Here is a 23681-nt window from a genome sequence, read left to right on the forward strand (position 1 = left end):
AGATAACAGACTGAGGTATATGAATAATAAAATCCATAATTATATAAAGTTTCAAAAAGTGAATATTTATAGCAAGATATCAATAAAAATCCATTCAATTTAGAATTGAAGATCAAAAATTACTTCATTACACACACTCACACAGACAAATACATACATATATACATGTGTGTGTGCGTGTGTGTAATGATGCAAATTTCTGTTGATCTATGAAGAGCGCATTAACCTGGGGCCAGAGAATAATTAGATTTATAGTGACAAGTGCTTGTTAAATCGCTATACTGCTATGATTTATAATGTCTGTGTTGAAAGAGGAAGTTATTCTTAATTAAGCCTTCGTTTGCTTTGCCGTTAGACGACTAGAAAAGGGACGGTTAACTTCGATTTTATATTGGAACTGTCAGATTTGAAATTTTCAAGATCTCTTGTTTGGAATTCTATAAGTCATGCTGACCGTAATTTTGGCTTCTAATTGTAAAAGGCGGTATATATATATTTCATCCTGACTGGTTACGCTAAATAAGGGGCGCGGTTCCCACACGAAAACTCATTGGGATTAAATTGCCCTCACTGACAGAAATCTAGTGATTCTGCAATTTTCCAGCAAGAGTGACTCGAGAGTAAATTTGGAAGAAAGTCTCTCGTAAAACATTAGTCAGAGGGACCGGATGTCCGGAAAGTCAACGGACACAATTTTGGCGGTAGAAGCGAACAAAGCTTGAAAGCACAATGTATTTGCGTCAATTTCATGTAGTTCGTTGATACCAATATAATGATTTGCTTGAATTTAATTGCTTATATTTGCATGAATGTATTTGTTTATATCCATAGATCAGTTCTATTTAAATGAGTGTAACTGAGTTAATCTATTTGAATCCGTACAATGATCTTCATACAAGTTTGACGAATTGTTTGAATTTGTCGTCTTGATTGTTATAGGAATCTAAAAATTTCATGCATTCCTTTAACTGAAATGAGTTACAAGAATCCGTTTGAATTCATCGATCTTTGATGATTTTACGTATGATAAGGACTTGAATGTGTGTATTCGCTGGGGAAAAAAGGTAGTTAAGGCATGTAATGAATTTCATTCATTCATTTGTGTAATTGAGACAAGAACGGAACTTATGTCTCGTGTAATGTTGATGGGAATCAGCAATGAAATAGCCATTAGGAAGTACATTAACTGTGTGAAACTTAAGTGTTTTATGGCCTGCAGTGTTTAGCATGACCATACAACCGTTGGTCTGTTTGAATTCCGATTGAACGATATCTGACATAACGAGAGGGGAGTAATGACCTGTTCCCAGTAGGACAACTTTCGTATTTATTTTGTCTTTGTTTTGAGAGGAGAAGTAGCTCAACGGACGTATCTACTTACGTATCCACCTACCCACACAATGTTTGAGGACCGAAAAGAGGCGAGACAGTAGGGAGGTCGAAAAAGGGAAAAAGCGAAAGGACCCGGAGGAACCACCATAATGAAGTTGGAGTGGACTGGAATAAGCAGGTTATGAAGTTGTACAAAGTAATGACTTCGATCGTTCACTCAATTATATGATGAACTAATTCTATCATTTAAACATATCAGCTATTTATGTGTTTGAAATTCTGTAAAAGATTTATTCCAAAAAGCTATCTTCCTAATTTAATGTATTATCCTATTTGTTTATGTACTTGATTAAATTTTTGTTTCGCAGATACGGCGGCTCGTGTCATTCTGTTCTATATATCTGATCAGATCTCTGTTTATTCCATCTATAAGTTTCACACTTTATTTTAATAATTACTCGATCCGAGGAATAACAGCGAGGGTGATCATCCTTTGATAACGATACCCAAATAAAGCGGACACCTTGCAAGAAGGTACAACCTCATAATACCACACCACCAATAGCAAACCGATACTATATATATAGATGCATGCATACATGCATACATACATACATACATATGGAGAGAGAGAGAGAGACATGGGAGGCGAGGTGGGTGGATGTAAAAAGCTTTGGAAGCTACATAATAAGATTCTGCAAACCTGAACATGTTATACATCATTTTAGAAAAACACTGTATAATACTGTTCATACCCGGTTGAAGGTTGACATAGAAATGTTCACATATTTTTTTGATCCATTCCACTCGTTCTCTGTCTGCTCCTTGCTGGCCTTCAACAGGCGAGTGGTCTATCCTACCACATTTGTGAGATCCAACCAGAACCTTCAAAATATTCATTGGAAATAGCACTGTAAGGCTGTTAAGTGGGTAAATATCAACGAACATCTACCTGTCTATCCATCTGTGTTTGTCGTTCAATTCACCTGTCCAATTAACTGGCTCTAAACAAGAAGGGGATTCGACTTTGCGTTATTAAAATGCACACAATTGGCAATGTCTGGCACAGTTTATAGCTAAAACCAGATTTTTCTAGAACGTCAATAATATTCTTTTCAACTTTCATTTTCTAAAATTCATTGTGATAAAGAAATTTGGGAGCTGAACAGTGGATGTAAAAATTAATAACAGTTTCAAATTAGTCAGTCTAATTATTCTTATGGTGTGGAAACTTTCTGTTTTGCTAAAAATAAAAAAGGAGGCAAGTAAATACAAGGTAATCATTGCATTGTCCATCCCATAATCGTCAACCATAGGGCTAAGATAACCGTGCTTACGCATTAGCACATCCTTTATAATTAACGATTAATTTCATGTTTCTTAAATAACCTCCATGAAAGAATGAAATATTTGACTTATTGTGAAACTTAACGAAACCATGACCTAAGACAGTAAAGTTATAACTTTATTTAAAATGTTAAAGAGCAACAAAAGTTATCGGAATGCCGGTGCTTATGTGATTTTGCGTACCGCATCCCTACACAAATGAAATTTTGACAAGAAATTAAAACTTCAACCCTATGACCAACCTGTAAAAACAATGTAATCACATACTTTTCTACTGGGTCGTTCATAATAATGAAACACCATGGTCTAATCTGCATTGTCTATAAAGAACGCTATCATCTAATCCACTTTTACTGATAAAGAACAACATGGTATAATTCGCGTAGCCAATAAGGAATACCATGATCTAATTCACAATGCCTGTAAGAACAGCATGGTCTACCCCGTATTTCATACAAGAAATACCTTGATCTAATCCGCGTCGTCTATGATGTGTGTGTGTGTGTGTGTGTGTGTGTGTGTGATTAGGATTTTTAACGTAGCTTTAACAACCTTTCAGTGATATCGCTAACATGCCTGCAGTGTGGCAGTTTATAGTGATGTCTAGCACTGGCGGGGGCATCATGCCGCTGACATGTCCAACCCAGTCATATTATCCAGACACCAGACCGACCAATCCTAACACTAACCTCTTAATGCTGAGCGCCAAGCGAGGCAGCTGTTAATACTATTTTTGTAAGTCTTTGGTATCACTCGGTCGGGGTTCGAACCCACGACATCCCGCTTCCGAGGCGGACACTCTAACCACTAGACCACCGGAGCGGTTGTCTGTAATGAATAATATGGTCTAATTTGCATAGTCTTTAAGGAACAGCATGATCAAATCCATGTTGCATATAAGAAAGACCATGTGTTGCCCATAAAACTAAATTTGTGACAGTATAACTAATAAACATCATCGATACTGATGACAGTGTACAGTCAACAACTAGTTTGAAAATGTCCTAAAATATAATTTACCTGCAGTCCTCCATTTTCCTTGATGCACGGATCAACAGCTAACATCAAGCTAATAAGATCTGGGAATAGGCAACCATTTTTATACCAGTACCTAAAATATAGATATCAACAATTATAACAGAGATGGTCTAGAGGGACAATAGCAAAGTATTGATTCGATGACAAGCCCATGCTTGATGCCAAACCTCCGTAAATGTTTGAAAACCTTTGGCAAATATTTATGAAGGATAGCATCATCTGATGTTTTCCTTTTGGCAAATTTGTTAAATTTATCAGACTTCCATTTCCATCGCTACTGTCAGGAAGTGAATTGTTGAGATTTTGAAAATCATTAGTCCTTGCTTTGTAGATTATAGTGCATGACACGGATTGAACATTTAACATCGCAAAATAAACACTGTACGTCTTAAAAACATTTTTAATCCTTAAAATCCCATATTACTGATGATACGAAACATGAACAATATAGCCAATCTTCAACATGTTTTCCCCCCATTAGCTGGCTTTCTTGCAAGAACGTCTGCAGTCTCTTGCCTATTCAGTGACATTGATATCCATGTATATTTTGTTTCTTTTTGGAAATAATCATTTTCTTTTCAGTACATCCCATGCATTTGGACAGTTTGCTGACAATTTCAGTTTCTTTTCTGTACAGTTTGTTGAGTACTTCTATTACGGTATTATAACTGACAAATATTCCGAGTTTAAGAAAAGGGTTGCCAGTTATGTTGAGCCTACGACTAAAACGACAATCAGCATACACGAAGCGCGTCGTCGGAGCGGCAATACAATAGTTGAAGCCACAAGTACAAGCGAGTATGATCTACATGGGAAACCATAAGACTACAAGCTCCGATGCATTGCCATCAACAGACATACGTTTTGTAACCATATGCCATAATGAATTAAAATTTTACATAACGCTGCTCACTAAGGAATTATGTCGCTATACACAACACTTCAAGATAAACGTGACATTCGCCTGAAAAAAGATATGCGAGGTCGTAGCCTCCCTATGGGCAGAGATTGCACTGCAACGCATTCTATGCAAAAGGTAAATGGTGTTGACAACATTAACATCTGTGTTTCTGGGCATCAGAATGGCAAGAATTGGCTTGATGACAACAATCACTGCTCTTCTCATTCTAGTCAACCTTGAAAAAACGCTCTTAGCTTAGATGCGGCCTACATTCGGAAGAAGGCTTTTGTCAACTAGCACCCGATTACGAAGGACAAAAAGCATCATGAAATCCAGTCCTTTGCTGAAATAAATCTCTAAACAATCACGGAACACACTTATATTAGATGAAGCGGACAAATATACAAAGAATGAAATATAGGTTACCGTGCACATGGCAACCACTAAATTCGTGATCGATGAAGCGACAATAATGAGCCAATAGCTCCCGCAAAAGACCAAATCCTCAAATCCATTCATGATACAACTTATGGGGCTGACCGCACGACCGATTACATCTGTGCCGCCTCCAAGATGCTACTGTCCTTTAAGAAACAGAAATGGATCTCGTGCCTTTTAGGACTAATTTCTTTACGCTTTCACAAGAAAACCACAACAAAATAAAATGATGAATGGAAACATTGGAAGGCCCAGAAATCACTTACTACATGTACTTTAGTATGAAGGACGGAGTAGATGTAGATTTGCAGTGGGCTCATTTACATTGTATATTGAAATCTCTCTGGAACTATGACATTCATTTAAATTCTTATTAGGAGCCCCGAGTGGCCGAGTGGTCTAAAGCGCTCTCCGTTACGGATCACTGCTATTTCACCTCTGTCTGCGTGGGTTCGGGTCTAGGATTCGGCCAATGTGGGTATGTGAGAAAGCTTGCCAGTAGCTTCTCGTGGGTCGGTGGTTCTTCCCGGGGTTTTCCAGGGTTCTTCCTCCACCATTAATACTGGCCGCCATGCATAGCCGATCATGTGCTGAAAATGGCTTTAAACCCCACAACAACAACAAATAAATTCTCATTAGTAGACGAAACAAATTACTCTTTAAATGTGCTATTTAATTTCATCCTTAACAATGCATGGCGCAGTTAATTGTATGGACTTTGTAGTCTGAGATGAAGAATTCTTATCCAAAAAGCCTAGTAATGATTAACTTTGCCAGGAACAAATAAAACTGCCGTACATAGGACATAGGACATAGGCGAGTAAACATTCTCATCACGGACACGCGAGTAAATTTTACTGATGCAGTGATGAAGAACATTCTGATCACGTACCAGACGCAACAGACGAAAACATGTATGTGTATAACATCGTCATGCTGTATGTATTACACCACTGCCGTGACCGGACTGTTCCACCGTGACATGATTTTTCTAACTAGACGAGATGTTTTTACTGTGTTAGAACTGGCTAGAAATGTAACAGCATTGGAGGAATAGAACGAAAAATAACCCCACATCAAACGCAAAATTCAGTGTTAAACGACGCATGTTAAGATTAACAATATATTTGGAGCCGAGTCTAGCAGGGGGTGGGAGTTAAGGAAGGGGGTTCAACCAACCTAAATAAAGTCTCCTCACTTCCATTTTGCTCCTTGTGGCGTTGCATTAGACTTCCCGGACGTAGTCGCATTAATCTACTACAGTACCTGCAATCTAATCTAGCTTCTCTTGTAGGATAGAAACAATATGTAAAACGGGAATTCCAACAATCCTCAAATCATAACTTTATTGAGGATTTTCTAATCTACGTTACGTCAAAGATCTTCATTTGGTGAGTGACGTCCTCTAAAACGCTGGTATAGATGTATATTAGCATCATCAAGCTGACGGAATAAGGTGGTGAAATTTCGAAGTCTAAATTAAGAGCATGGGTTCCCTTACATCGGTAAAATTCATCCTAGATATTAAAAAAATGTATATTTCATCTGTATATGAATATGATAACCATTTATTCTAGTTTATTCGACTTCCGTGTATCAGTAGGAACCATTTATAGAAATCCAACCCAAATGAATATCATTTTAACAGTCCTCAATGAGAAGTGTAAAGTAACGAGACTTAAGCTGCAAGTCATGGTCATGGAAAAGTAGCCCTAAAATTCTGTATATAAAATATCATGAGGTAAAAGAGGGGTTTATACTGGAAACGGGCCATAACTAAATAGGACTTAAAATGTGTACAACTGGCTGTCTCACTATATGTACGATATTAGACACGCAAATATGCAGATGGGCGGGACGAAAGCTCATGTCTCTTCTGTACCAGCACAGGTGGAACAGTCTTCAGTAATGCAGGACTGATGAAACACAACAAGTGCCATGATTACACTAAGATCCTTAATTATTATTTTAAATCTGTCTACTTAGCTGATGTTTTAAGTAGTGTGATTAAATACGGGACATCTAATACCAACACAAGAAATGGAAGCCGTGACGCTACCATTTTGATACCGTAATTCGTGTAATAACGAAGTGCATTATAGTGGGATTCCCCAGTAAGATATTTTCTCTGGAGTTTGAGAAGATGAAGAAAGTATCCCCAGTGACAGTTATTTACATGCAATGTATCCCACGCGTTTACGTGACAAGAGTTACCCGTGTCAATTACTGATATATCATGCATCCGATACATTAAATTGAGAAGAGATAACAGTGTCATTTCTTGATATGTCATGCATCCCATGTGCAAGAAATGAGTCACCAGTGCCAAGTATGGCCATGTCATGAATATAATTTCACTGTGCATCCTTGTTTATCCTTGCATAAGTTATTTGATCATTATCGATTTTTAAAAATACTTTTGAAGCGCTGTTACACTAGTAATACTGTGATATCAGTTTGTAAAAAATGTATGGCAGACGCAGTTGTATGACAATGTATGACAGATGCATTTGAACCTAGTTCCCATTCCAATAGGCCACCTACATGACAATTAAAATATGACTTTATTTGCCTAATGAGCACAACCGACTTTCTCGTTCCATCAAATGCATTCCATAAGGCCTTAAGTTTCTAGATTGACTGTTGTTCCTGTTTGAGTTTTGAATTACTACATTTAAGATTTGGCCCACCGACTCTTAGAACTCAGCCATAATAGGCTTGATAAGCTTCTGCTAGATTATGAATGAGTATCGTGTTATGCGCTTAATACGCCGCACGCACTCTGGGCTCTGCTATCCGGCGATTTGCTATCCAATTTTGGATAGTATCTCTATGCCGACCAGCTTAGAGCACACGTCAGTATATTAAGAGTAACAAAATAGTTCCAAATACTTGGCCCCACTATTGTTTGATTTAGTAACTCCCTAAGGTGATTATAATATATGCATTGATTCTAATTTCAACTTAGTACAATTCCTCGTAGAAATGCGTTAACACTTGTGTTTGCAAAACGTAAAATTGCTCATGCTGTTTGGATCACGTCCGAGATCAAAGCTTTAGATTCGAATGGACTGAGATGTAATCGAGCTCTTCAATTTCGTAGGCAAGTAAATCCTGATGCTCAGATAACGATATCCTATAATGCCAATAGTGAAGTGATCGGTTTTGAGAAAACATCAGAACATATAAAGTTTGATGCCGAATGTAGTTGTAATCACTTGTGGATTTCAAGAACAAAGTTTGCTTTGAAAATCATTGTATCCTCTGAAATTTCAGACTGTACTTAATAATTTGCGAATGGTAATGAATTTATGTCTTGTCTAATCATATGACCAAATTCAATCGTTTTGTGTTCGCAGTAAAATAATTACATAGACAACGTTCTGTATCTTCTAAATTACCCCCCACCCCCCACCCCCCACCCCCAAAAAAAAAAACGGGAATACAATCACTGGACCGCGACATTTTGTATTACATTCACAAATTAAAATAAAATGGAGACACGGATGGCCGAGTGGACTAAAGCGCCAGTCTTTACCAATCACTGCCGTCTCACTTCTGTTCGCGTGGATTCGAGTCTCGGGCTGGACGAATCATAATGTGTGTATGTGAGAAAGCATAACAGTTGCTTCCAGTGCATCAGTGAGAAAGCAAAGCAGTAGCTTCCAGTGCATCAGTAGATCTTATCGGGGGTCTTCTTTCTCAAGTTATACAGGCCATCATGTATCGTCTATCATGCGCTGAAAATTGGTGTTAAACTGAAAAACAACAACGAGGGTTATCTGAACAGTTCTGAATATTTTGCTATAGGGTGGGTGGGATTATTTTTTAGTTGACCTGTCAACTGATTTAATTCAAATCGACATACAAAATAAAGTGTAACAACAGTTATGTTATTGAGCACAAAAAATATTGTAAAATCCAGCCACACTAAGGATATTCTATGACTCGTATCTTGGCTGACTTCGATAAAATCTACACATGTAATTCTCTGTCATATCCCCCAGTTCGAAATATGAAGTAGTTTCCCCATTTTTAAAAAGGCTCGCAAATCTGTGCGACAACCCCATGTTGATATAGCCATTCACTAGGAGAGGAGTAGAGACAAAATAAGTTTCAAGACACGACTTTACATTCAGGATGAGTAGCAACAACAATATTATCAAGATGGCTAACTGTGTGGATGATACACTGGATATCAGTTTGGCACCATTTCCATTCAAGACCACCAGGACATCATAATAAGTATTCTGGTGGAAACCCAACATCAATACGACTTTCTGTTTCGGCAGAGTTGTGATAAGAATAAGATATTTTAGATAGCAGTAGTGGTGACCTCATTTAATTTCAGATTGGTGCCATCTTTATTATGGATAGGCAAGACCTCAAAAGAAGTCTTTTGGTAAAATGCCGTGTTGATATGACCCCCCCCCCCGTATGACTAGTAGGAATAAAAGTTTCAAAATGGTCACTGTGACGGCCATATTGGATCGGTACCATTTTCAAGAAGGATAAATTAGACGTTATCAACGTCTTAATGAAAAGCCAATGTTAATATAATATGACCATCCATTAAGGAATATTAATGGCGGCCATCCTCAATGTCTGAATGGGATGAGTGTGTGTGTGTGTGTGTGTGTAGTTTAATGTTACTCGTCCAATTTTAGGTGCAGCGATAACAAACTTGTGATAATGGACAGATGGGTTCGAAAGCACAAAAAGTATGAACTGGTCTAAAAACAACGAAAGGCAGAATAAAAAAAAATAGTTTTTAATTAAATAATTAATAAATAAATAATTATATGTTAATAAACCAACCTCGACTTGTCTTTCCGCTTCGTTCGTATGCATTGTTGTCAAAAGTACCCGTATATCCTGCTGGTTACAATATTTATGCCCTGTATGTTGTCAGCTTGTGTATTTAATGTAATTACTCATGCAGTGATGTGTGTACATGGAAAGACTTTTTTAAACACATTACTGATAAAGTAAAACTAATCTTACCCATAGTCTTGATGCCACTCAAAACTGCCTCCCTTCTTCGGTTCTTTCATGACTATCTTGCTGTGGTAGTGGTACAGTTCATCCCCTCCCATAAGCTGGATAAGTTTTCAATTTATAATTTATTATTAGAGAGAGAGAGAGAGAGTGTGTGTGTGATTTGGATTTTTAACGTAGCTTTAACAATTTTTCAGTCATATCGCTACGATGTCTGCAGAGTGGCAGTTTAAAGTGATGTCTAGCACTGGGGCATCATGCAGCAGACATGTAACATGTCCCACCCAGTCACATTATCCTGACACCAGGCTGACCAGTCGAACACTGACCTTCTAATGCTGAGCGCCAAGAGAGAGAGAGAGAGAGAGAGAGAGAGACACACACAATATATATATATATATATATATATATATATATATATATATATATATATATATATATATATATATATATATATATATATATATATACATTAGCGATGTTAAACGTAGATGAAACATTTGTCTCCAACTAAAATGGACATCTTTCCTTGTATGTGCAATTTACATATACACATATGTACATATATACATATAATAATAACAATAATAGTAATAATAATAATAATAGTAATAATAATGAGGGCTTTGTATAGCGCCTAATCTTTAGAAGCTCTAAGCGCTTTACAACATCAGACAACACGTATAAGATAAAAAAACATAATATTATCACAAAAAAAAACACCATGAAATTAAAAAAACATTAAAAAATTAAAAACATGCTGAGAATATTTCAGATAGGAAACATTAGGTCTTTAAGTTTGTTCTTGCACTCGAAATAAGTGAGTTTTGAGAGTCCTCTTGAATGTGATCACTGTGTCTTTGTGTCTAAGTTCAGTGGGCAATTCATTCCATGTTGCTGGGCCTTGGTATGCAAAAGAACGCTGTCCATACGACTGTTTTCATAGTGGGAATAATGAGTATACGATTGTCAGAAGAGGAGCATAAGTATCTTGCTGGTGTGTACACATGGGTGAGGTCGGATAGGTATGTTGGACTAGAGTCCGACAGTGAAACGTAGGACAGAGAACAAATTTTGTGTTTGATTCTGGATCGAATGGATAGCCAGTGTAGGGTACAGAGCGGCGTGGAGGTGTGCTCTGATCATGGTACTCTAAGTATGATCCGAGCAGCTGTGTTTTGAACTTTTTGAGGTTTCTGGAGTAGATATTGAGATGAACCAGACAGAATTGAGTTACAATAGTCCAGTCTTGAAAGTACTAATGAACACACAAGTGTTTTAGTGGCATCAACTGAAAGATATTTGAGAGTTGAGCTGATGCGTCTCAGCTCAAGATAAGTAGCCTTGCATATGTTCATGACATGTTGGTGCAATGTGAGAGTACTGTCCAGAATAACACCTAGGTTTCGTACTGATTGTGTAAATTTAATGTTGGCGTTGCTGATATTTATTGTTTGAGGTAAAGGATGTGAATTAGAGTCTTTGTGCTGTGATCAGAATGGCCTCAGTTTTATCATCATTCATCTGCAGCTTGTTCCATGTCATCCATGATTTCACATCAGAAATGCACCTCCCTACACCTTAGAAGGTTGCATCAACTTCAGTTGGGTGGCTAGATTTGTATATTTGGGTGTCATCAGCGTACAACTGGTGAGACACTGGATGATCTATGACACTTGAGAGCGGCTGATTGTACAGAATGAAGAGAACAGGTCCAAGAACAGACCCCTGTGGAACACCATATAGATACATATATACATACATATATACACATACATATATATATATACATACACATACACATATATATATATACACACATATACATATACATATACACATACACACACATACACATACACACATACATACATACACACACATACATAGATACATACACGCACATACACATATACATACATAGATACATGTATCCCCACATATCAGTATCTATTTTCTTTAATCAAAAACGAGCTTCCCCAACCACAGAAAAAATAACATTCGAAAGTAAAACTGCAAGTGCATAAAGATGATGGTTCAAAATTTAAATATAAATTAAAAGCAGCTACCTTTTCACAGGTGTTGACGACCTTTTCGCATCGTGATACCATTCCAGTGACGTCCTCTCCAGGAAAGCTCCATATCATCAGCCGGGGTTCCTTTCCTTGTCTGTCACGAATCTTGAATACATGGTGGAATACAGCGACTTAAGCATCAGTCGATACACACATAGCTATATGTCCGTGCCATATAATTATCTTTAGTGTTCATTTTCCACGATTAGCCCAATGTTAAACATCCTTAGATCATAAAATAATCAGCGTTTGTGTTAAGTTATAGGTCATACTGGATGTTAAATAAAGTCTGGCAAGAGGTTTGTGGCTTTCTCAATATATTTCAGTGGTATTATTAACATATTTAGCAATGAATTTTCATTGAACCCTCGAAATTGTAATTATAATGTAATTATATTTAATAATTTGCAGCTATTTAGGCGTCGAGTCTTTCACATATTTAATGGTGGAACGTCAAAGGATTTAAAATGAATACCAACATTTTAAACTATTCTTTCATTTGTTTTCCATAATGTGTTGTTGTTGTTGTAGGGTTTAACGCCCTTTTTCAGCACAAGCATGAGACTCGAACCCATGCAGCCCATAAAGTGTTATCATTAAGTTGATCTTACCCCGTATGAATAATTATCCACCAAACCATGTCCTTCAAGCACCATCTTAATTTTGTCCATTTCCTCACTGTCAAAAAGATTCCTGTGGAGAAAAAAAATGCTAGGAGCATTTTAAGCAAATTACGCGTACAAGTGCTTTCTGCACATGAATGATACATAATGGATCAATATTATATATATGCACTCTAGTCAATTTCACAATCCTACGTCACGAACATGCGCAATACTTCAGACTTATGGCAGTGGCAGCCAATGTCAATAATTTGTCGCAAGTGTTTAATGATCTTATAGTCACTCAGGAAAATCATTTTCACGAAGCAGTTGCTAAGATTAAATTTACTCACAAACATTTACTTCGCACTGTGCATCACCCTTTTAGAAAGCACGTTCGATTTTGCCTTTAATTTTACTTTAGCAATAATGTGTGACAACGATGTATCACTGCAAAGACTACGAGGAAGGAGTAATTTATCTGATTTCTTGTCTGTGCGGCTCTGATTTTTTTAAAGACTTAAAGTTCAATCAACATATACTTAAGGCTAATGCAGAAATTCCTGAAGTCATCCCCATGTCTGCCTCTGGATCGTCAGATTGGTAATCTTGAGGTCGTGACCTTTGGTGTTGCCTGCAACAAGTCCATTTTTGCATGATCTTTACTCTGATCTTATACAAGACGTGTGCAATAAATCCAAATCCAGTACTGGTGGAGTCTCTTCTTGCACGAGATTTTTTCTGTCAAAGACAATTGGTGACGGGTACATACTTTTCAGCGGGCTATTTTCTTTATTGATCAAACTCTGTTCATGATATTTAAAGCCAGACTACATCAAGAAAATGTTGTCTCACCTGACAATGATGAAACCATTGTCGTCGAATGCACTCTGTACTTCAGGCGTGACATCGAACGAATCTGAATATTGAAATTCACAGGGAGCTGTAAAAATGAGATTTAAAGTGGAAAACATCAGATAATTTCCACTGAAAGGGCAAACTGTCCGCATAAACACAGGTCAGTTGCCATAACACTTCAATACTACTAAAGAAAGAATGGCATCTCAGTCTGGACAAAATCTTTTGAGTATAATTTTTTGAAAAATATCACATCTTGAAAATAAAATGAAGAGAAAATATTTAGCTGTAGTTGGTGAACGATTTACCAAAGGTAGAATGGGGTCTCCTGATACAGAGCTTAGGAAAGTTTGATCGATTGTTTAATGGAAAGTTTGATTGTTCCAATATCGAGACAAAGTTAAAATGATTAGTTATTACGTTTCAACCAAACCGTTGAAGTCTGGGTCTTTAATGTCCATATACAACAGCAAACGTAGTTAAAGCCCCAATGTCGCCGTGTTTCATAAATTTCTCCATATTTTCAATGTAACTAAAGCTTGGAATAAAGGAAATGATTTGTTACGAAGAAGAATAAAAACTATCTGCCATTAGCCGTCCTTGAAAATAATCAAACTGTTAGGTTTAAACCACGTTCAATCATTCATTTATATAGAACGTTTATTCGCTCCAAACTAGACTATGGTTGCGTTGTGTATGGTTCAGCCAGAAAATCGTATCTTAAAATGCTTGATCCAATTCATCATCAGGGAATAAGACTGGCTCTGGGAGCATTTAAAACATCCCCGTGTGAAAGCCTTCTAGCTGAGGCGAATGAACCACCGTTATCGCATCGTAGAGAAATGCTTTCCGCACAGTATGCTCTCAAATTAAAATCAAACCCTCTGAATCCTGCTTTTTCGGCTGTTTTTCAACCGAAATACAAAACTTTATACGAAAATAAACCAAACGCCATACCTTCCTTTGGCATTAGAATATCATCCAGCCTTGACACTACAAATATAGATCTTTCAAAAATTCAGAAAACATCCATCTCCGAAACACCACCCTGGCTAATTAAACAACCAAAAGTACGTTTTACGCTACACGATGGAAAAAAATCCGAAACAAACCCTTCTATCTTCCACAACTCTTACCATGAACTCCTCACCGAATTTAAAAACTACACCAGAATTTACACTGATAGATCAAAGGATGAGGAAAAGGCTGCTGCAGCCTTTGTTTGTGGAAATCACACAACGCAAGTTCGCTTACCAAATGGAGCATCAGTTTTTACAGCCGAAATCAGAGCAATAGACCTTGCTCTGCAACATATAGAAAAGAACCGTATTTTAAACAGTATCATCTTCTCCGACTCGCTATCAGTACTCCAGTCACTACACAATAGAAAACTGGAGAACCCATTATTGAAAAACATACTCGTAAAAAATACCGAGCTGAGTGTCTCCCACAATATAATATACTGTTGGTTACCTAGCCACATTGGTATTAAAGGTAACGAAAAAGCAGATCGCGCTGCTAAAATGGCCCTTTCTCAAGAACCATCTGATTTTAAAATACCATATACTGATTTTAAACCTTGTATCAGAAAGTTCTTACGTCAGAAGTGGCAGGCATCATGGAATGATGCTGTAAATAACAAACTTCATGCAATCAAACCAACTCTAGGAGAATGGACTCCTTCCTACAGAACCATTCGTAGGGAGGAGGTAGTCATTGCAAGAATCCGAATTGGTCATACTTATATCACCCACACCCCCATACTAAAAGGTGAAGACCCACCAGAGTGCGTTTCTTGCAATGAACCATTCACTGTCAAGCACTTTATGATAGAGTGCTTTGACCTACAACCTACGCGCGATCGTTATTACATTGTGCATGACATGAAAGAACTTTTTGATAATATAAACATCACTCGTATTATCGAGTTCTTGAAAGCCGTAAATATTTACTCTAAACTCTGACTTTTATGCTATCACCTTGTGCAGTTTTATGCAATATACATACCGTCCCATTTTAATACCTATTCATCTTTTTTACATCTCCCGTTGATCGGGAAGCTTTATTTTGCACCGTTACCATCTTACCGTTTTTAATTTCAACCATTTGTTCTTTTATATCGCTGGTCGATATAGAACCTTTTATAAGTTTTAAAAGATTATACAAGTAACACTTTGTTTGGCGCTAAATAGCCTAAAAGTGCTGATGCGCCTTTAAAAAACAATCAATCAATCGTTCAATCATTCAGAATAGAATAATAGGTGACACCGCATAACTCAGTCCCATAAGTTGCTCGTAATACTGTCCTTGTTCGGGAGTGCTCCAAAGCAGTGGCGTCATGCATTCGAGAAAAACCGCAGGAGACTGATCAAATAAATCTAATGATAACATTCACAAATGGCAGACAATTTTTTTTTTGGGGGTGTGGGTGGGAGATGTATGCCCAATTTTCTAAAGTGGATCATACGAATATGCTCGACTTTCCATTAATATCCTATACAATACTTTATATATATATATATATATATATATATATATATATATATATATATATATATATATATATATATATATATATATATAAACGATCACTAACCACACCTGACTTAGTGTTTAGTTGGCTTTTTCTGTTTACAATATATAAGACTTAAAATCTTGTTTTCCAGCTTTCGACTGAAATCGGTTTACCGGCGGATGCCGCCAAGCAATCAAATTAATTGTCTGTATGTGAAAAATGTCCGTGTTTGTCAGTTCGAGGGAGACATTACATGACTCATGAAACGTCGATATTTAGTTTTGAAAGCACCCAACAATGTTTAGGACCACTATATTTCAAGATTCAGTACTATTCAGGTGATTGGGCATATATAATTTGTTGCACTTGGCGGCATTTGGGGCTATAACGCTCAGATCACTAGCTTGGGCCACAATCCATAAAAGGACACATGACCCAGCAAAAATTGCTTAACAAAAATAATAAAACAAGGGGTTAAATGGCCTTTAGTCCTAGACAAACTACTACCTTTTAATATGACATCAAAACAAAACAAAAAACTAGTGCGAGATTCTTAAGGTAAAGAACATCGGAAATCCGAGCAAAATCTATGATGAACGTTTAATGTTATTAGCATTTAAAATGTAAAGGATTATGCAAGTTTATTCTCCCCAAGGACACTCTAACATGAACAGAACCAACATGCAGCACCCGTAGATAACAACTGAACTTACTGTGCACGCGATCTGTATGTTGTTTTCACATTCAACTAGATAAGTGTATATGATGATTATGATTGTATACCTGTTGTTCAACATTCATCATTATTAATCAGTTCCAGATAAAAATGTTTTCTACTGATTGCAGACTAACACTTATCGTTGCTTTCACGAACATAGGGGCTTTTTAATAAGTTTTCTCTGACTGCTCTTGAGACAAACATGCACCAAAACTTACATTCGACACATGTAGGGACAATCCAGATTACATTTTTTATATCTCAGCACTAAATATTTGCCATGGCGCACTTTACAGGTGTGTAATTAGCAGGACTGATAACTTTATAAAATGTATTTAAAGACTGGCAGGTTTCTGTTTTGTTTTCTACTTAAAAATTCGATAAAGATTTCTTTAAAATCAGCTGTATATATTCCGCTTCACTTACAATTATTTACCATCGAATATTCCTTTACTACTAAGAGTTTTCGTAACTATGTTGAAACTGTTATCGCAAATGATAACATTTGATACATCTTCATTAATTAAATAAATACAATGATTCCAAGTAATAAAAGAAATATGTAGAAGAAAAACTGTATCAATGGATCGATGAAAGAATGCCAACTACTTACTCATGTTTGAAACAACAGCAGTTCGGTTCTCTGAAGAAAAGAAAGGAAATAAACCATCTAATGCATGCATCAGTCGATACAAAGGCATTATTTTTCGCCGATTTTAAACACAAGGTTCCGACTATTGCTCTCAACTATCTCATTTCTACATAAGAAAGATATAAATTTTCCCTCTTACGTCGTCTGTTATGAACCCACTAGGAGTCCCTAACGAGTCCATTGGCTTTGCATATGCTACCGAGTTAAATCACAGATAGGAAAGATGTACGCTCAAAACATGTCGAAAACTACGGTGCATTCCGTTTGGTCTATCGGTGAAATGAAATTGTAGACCATAGTGGCCCGCACATAGGGATAAGGTCCGCCCCCCCCCCCCTCCATGATTTCACTTCTAAACATGTTTTAGCCTACAGTCGTAAAACTTAATAGAAGACTACTACATGTTTGATCCTCCCACAGAAAATAACTTTACTGGCGCTCCTGTTGTAGACTCTTGGCTTTACGCGAGTTTAATACATTCCAAAATAAACTCTGATTCCACCATTTTAGAACTGCATCCCTTGAAGATTCAATAGAGCTGAAGTTTAAATTCTTAGTCTTTACATAATCACAAGGCATCTCTTGTTTTGTTCGTAAAACGTCATGGACAATTGAATATGTTTAATTTTATCTTACGTTTTAAATAAATCTCAATGATCCCATCGAATTTTATCTGTATGAATTTTAATAGGAAATTCCTTGCCAACATGTAAACGTCGCAGTTGGAAGGATCACAGGTAAACTGGACATAATTAAGTTAGAATTATGTTAAGTTAATATTTTGTATCATTTCTAGCGTTTTCCTCGACTATACAAGTACAAAGACATTACGTTCCAAGCAGTTTACTTCTCTCAAGAATAAACTGTCTACAAGGAAAAATAAACATTAATAAATAATACATATTACGAAAAACAGATCATAATATGAACCTTAGCTTGGGACCATGGGTAGTTCAGTTGAACGTTTCGTTTCAAAGTGATTTCTGGTCAAAGAGCATCTATTTTTACATTTCAACATGTAATCATATCATCGACTTATTTATATAATATTACTTGTAGGGCCGAACAGTGGGCATTAACTTGGTTGTTATCATGACTTTCGGGTGTACATTTTCACCAGACGTGGAATTCCGTCTAGAACAAATTCATCGACATCGCTTCGAGTCTTAAGCTTATCGAAGTACAAATATACTACGTGCATCGTTATTTACAACAAATGCGTCTGTTGCACCCGTACGTACATATGACTTATTAATGAAAAGTATGATATAGGTACAAGCAAATTCTTATTTGACAAACTCTTTACCTGAGAGACCGAGACGAATATCTGAGTCCCCGACTCTTCCTCTGGCTGTCAATAAATGAGGCTCCAGAAGGGTGCTGCCCTGTGATGACAGTTCTAGGATGTCGGCTCAGTTTAAAAGTGACGTAGGGGTTGCCAATTTGCCTATCAGTAATGTTTGATATTACTAATGTGTGTACAGCGCTTGTTAGGCTGAACTGGTATATAATTATTAATTAGGTAATTTGCATCTGTTGTCTCCTCTGTAAATGGCAGGACCTAAGTATCACAGTTGTGCCATGGCGACGGCGACAATGTCGTCAACCATGACAGTTATGTTAAGTCCTGAAATATGTTTATCGTCAAATATCTTCTTTTTGGGTTATTGTATGAAACGACCATTTTTAGATATTGTTCCTATATGTATACAGGGTGATACGTATACCCTGATCTAGTATGGTTTGTGTCTTGCCTGTGTTAGCTGAAGGTAAGTGACGTCATTATCGACAACGTTAGGCTGCTGTGTACACGCTTGTGAACGTCTATAACTTCTCCATTAATTGTTGTATTCAGCTGCAGCTTTGGACTAATGTTACTTTGAATTGGATATGCATGGAGTTCCAGCCTTGCATACGTTAGAAAGCAACTATTCCATTATCGTCACATACGTAAAGATGATGCGGGCAAGTTTGTAAGGTAATACATTTTTTACAATAGCTGCATTATACATATGAAACTTTGAGATAATATTGTTGTCTAAATTGTGTATCTTGATATTCTAGGTGTCTGTATGGTGCATAATCAAGCAGAACGTTTGTCATTATAATGCCTTTCACAAGCGACAAACCGCGTTCCATGGAATCCGTTTAATCTGATTGCAAGCAACAAACCGCCTTCAGTGGAATCCATATATACTTATTGCAAGCGACAAATCGCCTTCCATGAAATCCGTGTATTATTATTGCAAAGAATTGTATATTGAAATAAATGTTGGTAAACGTGCAAAAGAAAATGAAAATCCACTGTTTTAAATGGCTGAAACAATTATCGAAGTTTATTACTTACATACAATTTAGAAATACAAGCTAGTGAAAGTTTGGTTTTGATAGACATAAAGCGTCTTACATTAACAAAAACAATAAAGCCTCTTTTTGGTACTTTGTGAGATGTGATGTTTGTTAAATAGTTATTCTGCTTCTTTATCTTTGTCACAGAATTTTGTATACCTAATGTCAATATTTTATATATATGAACGAAAATGTACTCTTGTTCCGTTATCGTGTACAGCCCTGACCAAGGGTGGTTTATTGATGTCTAGCTATTTCCAATACTGAATTCGGTTCACCCAGTGCTACACGTGCAAAGTGCTTGCAGTGAGAAAACTGATTATATTAAGATCTCTGGCTGTGGATTTCACCATAAGCAGGGTACTTACAAAGTAATGAGTGACTGTGTTATAACACAAAGAGTTTTGTCAGGAATCTCTTCTCTTTACGGGAGTAAACTTCAGGTATGTGAAAAATAGAGTTGAATTTGTTTTCAATATCTGTTTGATACGATAGAATTGTTTTGATAATCTGGATGTTCAAGTATTTAATCAAAATTTGACAGATAGTCAGACATGTCACATAACGTCATGATAACATCATACGCTGCATATATTAAAGAATGAGAAAATGTTCGAGTTCTTGAAATTGAATGAAATTATTCTTGCCGGATATAGATACATATATCAACCTAGTTATTATATAATAACTTCGTACAGTGGTTCCGATGACATAGCTTAATATGCGAAAAAACAAATTCACGTGAGCGCATAGTAACGTATATAATTGCATTCGTATTTACCTTGTGTCTGTCGTATTTTTAGCAGATGCTAGATTGGGAGTTGTACAATCCGATGTTTGGTGTAACCAGTACACTGCTGCTGGTGACGATGGTTTAAAGGACAGTATTGAGATCCTTTCGAAGGATCCTTCGGCAGAATGGAGGGGCGGGCGTTGTGATGGTTCCTTTGACCATTCGTCGAGAGCTGAGGAACCGGAAATCGTGATCGTCAACTGGAAAGCAAGGGTTCAAAAAAATTTCCGTGGTTAAATCAGTATTTAATATTAGGGTTAAAAAAGTATTCGCCAACACTATGCCAGTGAAAATCAATAATGCATATATTATCTTGTGATTACGTATTATTATTAAAAATATATACTTTGATCATCCATGGTAACAGAATCTACTTTATCCATAGATATGTAAATAATTTACTATTATATCCTTGGTAATAGTTGAAACCTTGTTTAATTTTGTTCAAATTTTTAACATTGACCATCCATGGTGATCCATATATCAATTGTTATTTGTTTACGTTCATTCTCGTTTGATTACCGACATAAATTACGTGTTATAGTTTCAGTTAGGAACAATATCGTTTCCATAGCAGTTGATCAACTCTGGGCGCGTCATTGTTACATACATTGTTGGATTTTATGCACATGAATCTGGTGTCAGATTATTTCATCCTTTAATTACATTATAAACATCTGGTTCACGAAATTGCTTTCAGTGTTTTAGCTAAATCCAATCCCAAACCTACTTTCTCCTGTTATGTGTACCACTGTCCCAGGTGGTGACGTTGCAATATGAAATATAAATTAAAAATAAACGCATCTTAGCTCGGTTAGAATCACCAATGGCATATTTTTTAACATAAGACTAGGCTTTGTTGCTAAATACAGATGAGTGCAAATCTCTAACATAGGTACATAATGGTTACAAAATAGACATGGTAGAAACGTTACATAATACACAGAAATGCAACGAAACATAGGTTACTGCTCATTTTAGTTTACCGATGGACATTTTGCACAATGTTTTCCAGCTAACTGTAATTGTATTGCTTTTGTTGTTGTTGAGTTTAATTATAGTGGCGTGCGTACAATTGTGCATGTGCCACTTTTTTTCTGACTGCACCGCAGCCTGCTAGTTGTTCCTGGGGAAGGGGATGGTGCCACCTCCCCCAGGCTTTTATGGATTCAAGGAACCCTGATAGTTTGGCCTCAATCTGTGGGTCCATAAAGGTCCGTTAGGCTACAGTTGAATGGTTGGCTCTCATTAGTGGGAAGGAAAGCTCGGGAACGGTCCTGCTTGCTTTGCATCCCTGGTTTCTTGTTGCATTTGCCTGGTGTTTCTTGCCATTTTTATTTTTCGATTTTTTTTCTTCAAAATGTTCTTAAAAAAGGGGGGGGGGAATGTTCTATGCTGTTTATAGAGGTTCTTAGCAGAAATCATGTATGAAGAGAGATTTTCAAGGTTATTATGGTATTACTAGTCGAGGTGTTTAGGGTGTGCTTCCTACGTTGTTATTTATAAGTTTTTAGATATTGCCTCTTTAAGTTATTTAATTATTAATGTTTTTAGAGATTGAATGTTATTTATACTTTATTTAGCAAGAGACCGGAGTCCTAGCCGATTACACGGTTCGTTAAGGACATTTAGGACATCCGATTCTGCGGTTTCCTTAGTTTTTTTATAGGTGCTTCGTAAGTGAATTATTTATTAATACTTTTATAAAATTTAATATGTTATGAGTTTTTATGTGGTGGCTTCTAAATTTAACTAGTTACTGGGTCTTTTGGTTTTGTGGGGATAGTAATTATATTTTGTTCCTAAGTCCTGCTGAGTCTTTGAATTTATTTATATTTTTATATGCTGATTGTTTATTTTTATTAGAGTCCATAAGTAACTCTGGGTATGTGTGTGGTGATCCAATCTCTATTTGTTTTTTTATAAATATTTTCAGAGCGGGTTGATATTTTGGGCATATATTGAATTTTGTATTGCTTGAATCAAAACCAATATAGCTGAAAAATTGTACATTACTGTTGCCAGATATGTTGCATGTACACGGTTTCTTTGGATTTTCCATTCATAGAATTTTTTCCACACAGTACGCTCGCTAAATCATTGGCAACTGACACAAATCTACAGAAAATGTATTTTTTCGTGTACACATTTAAAATAGTTCCTTACAATATTTTGACAACCGTTTACGCATTTTTTTTAATATATATTTTTCAGATGGGTAGCTGTGATTCAACAGCTGATATATTTAAGATCAATTAAACGCACAGAAATGGTTTAGAAAATTGTTGGATATTTTATGAACTGGAGCGAATCGCAGTTTAAGAATGTTTTAATATCTGGAACGCACGTGTATGTATGATTCGATATTTTGACACAAAAGTGTTGTAATACCTGAACGACACCGGATTGTAATTCTAGATCGATAATTAATGCCTTGTAAATGGTGGGAAGAATGCCATTTTTCCTCTTTTGAATAAATGCAATATACTTGAAGCAGATTTGCTACTAAGTTTTAGAATTCACCCCGTAACAGCCAGTGAACAAATCTAGAAGACGGTTGATACAAAGTTTACATAGTCAATAAAACAATCGATCCTGACAATTCTTCAGTAAGCAGTTATCTTCAGTTTCTGAAAGATCTCGTGAAACAAGAGCAATCAAACATCTTGGAGAAATTAGAGGCTCGTATCTTTGCTTACAATGTAACTGTCAGTCATACATAAAGTATCAAATATTATTTTTATACTGTAAGACTGATAGTTAAATTGTAAGCAACGATACGAGCCTTTGTGGAAGAAATCAGTCGTAGAGCGATGTTGCATTCCTCGATCATAAAAGGGTAGGAATGTACCGCAGGCAGAGACATGAACCAAACACTTATGTAATACTATTTGCGCTTCATTATGGTAAAGAGATAGTACCTTGTTAGCCTGAGCGTCTTAGTGCTGCAAACATATCACAGATCACTGATAACAACCTCTGTTAGAATATGGTCAAGACACATCACAACAATAGCTAAAGAGTTTGTGCCGTAAAGCACAATGGAGCACATCACTAAAGTGAAC

At 36.5% G+C, this 23681-nt stretch overlaps 1 protein-coding gene across 3 annotated transcripts in view; it reads right to left on the reverse strand.

The window, feature by feature from the left end:
* The window catches only part of LOC149778306 (uncharacterized), a 28095-nt gene extending 4414 nt beyond the window's left edge, over positions 1-23681 (reverse strand). Inside the window, exons 1-9 of one of the 3 annotated variants that reach the window (XM_089939121.1) lie at positions 23538-23681; positions 20605-20816; positions 17436-17465; positions 13587-13674; positions 12741-12822; positions 12124-12234; positions 10061-10155; positions 3700-3790; positions 2088-2217 (exon numbers count right to left, since the gene is read on the reverse strand). In XM_089939121.1, the coding sequence (XP_089795247.1) occupies positions 2088-2217; positions 3700-3790; positions 10061-10155; positions 12124-12234; positions 12741-12822; positions 13587-13674; positions 17436-17439 (601 nt within the window). In that variant the 5' untranslated portion in view covers positions 17440-17465; positions 20605-20816; positions 23538-23681. Of the gene's footprint in view, positions 1-2087; positions 2218-3699; positions 3791-10060; positions 10156-12123; positions 12235-12740; positions 12823-13586; positions 13675-17435; positions 17623-18780; positions 18895-20604; positions 20817-23537 lie in introns of those variants that run through there. The other 2 variants (XM_089939122.1, XM_089939120.1) reach the window with 2 other exon arrangements.

The sequence above is a fragment of the Sinohyriopsis cumingii genome, chromosome 17, assembly GCF_028554795.1.
Source record: "Sinohyriopsis cumingii isolate HCF-2022 chromosome 17, ASM2855479v2, whole genome shotgun sequence".
Taxonomy (NCBI): domain Eukaryota; kingdom Metazoa; phylum Mollusca; class Bivalvia; order Unionida; family Unionidae; genus Sinohyriopsis; species Sinohyriopsis cumingii.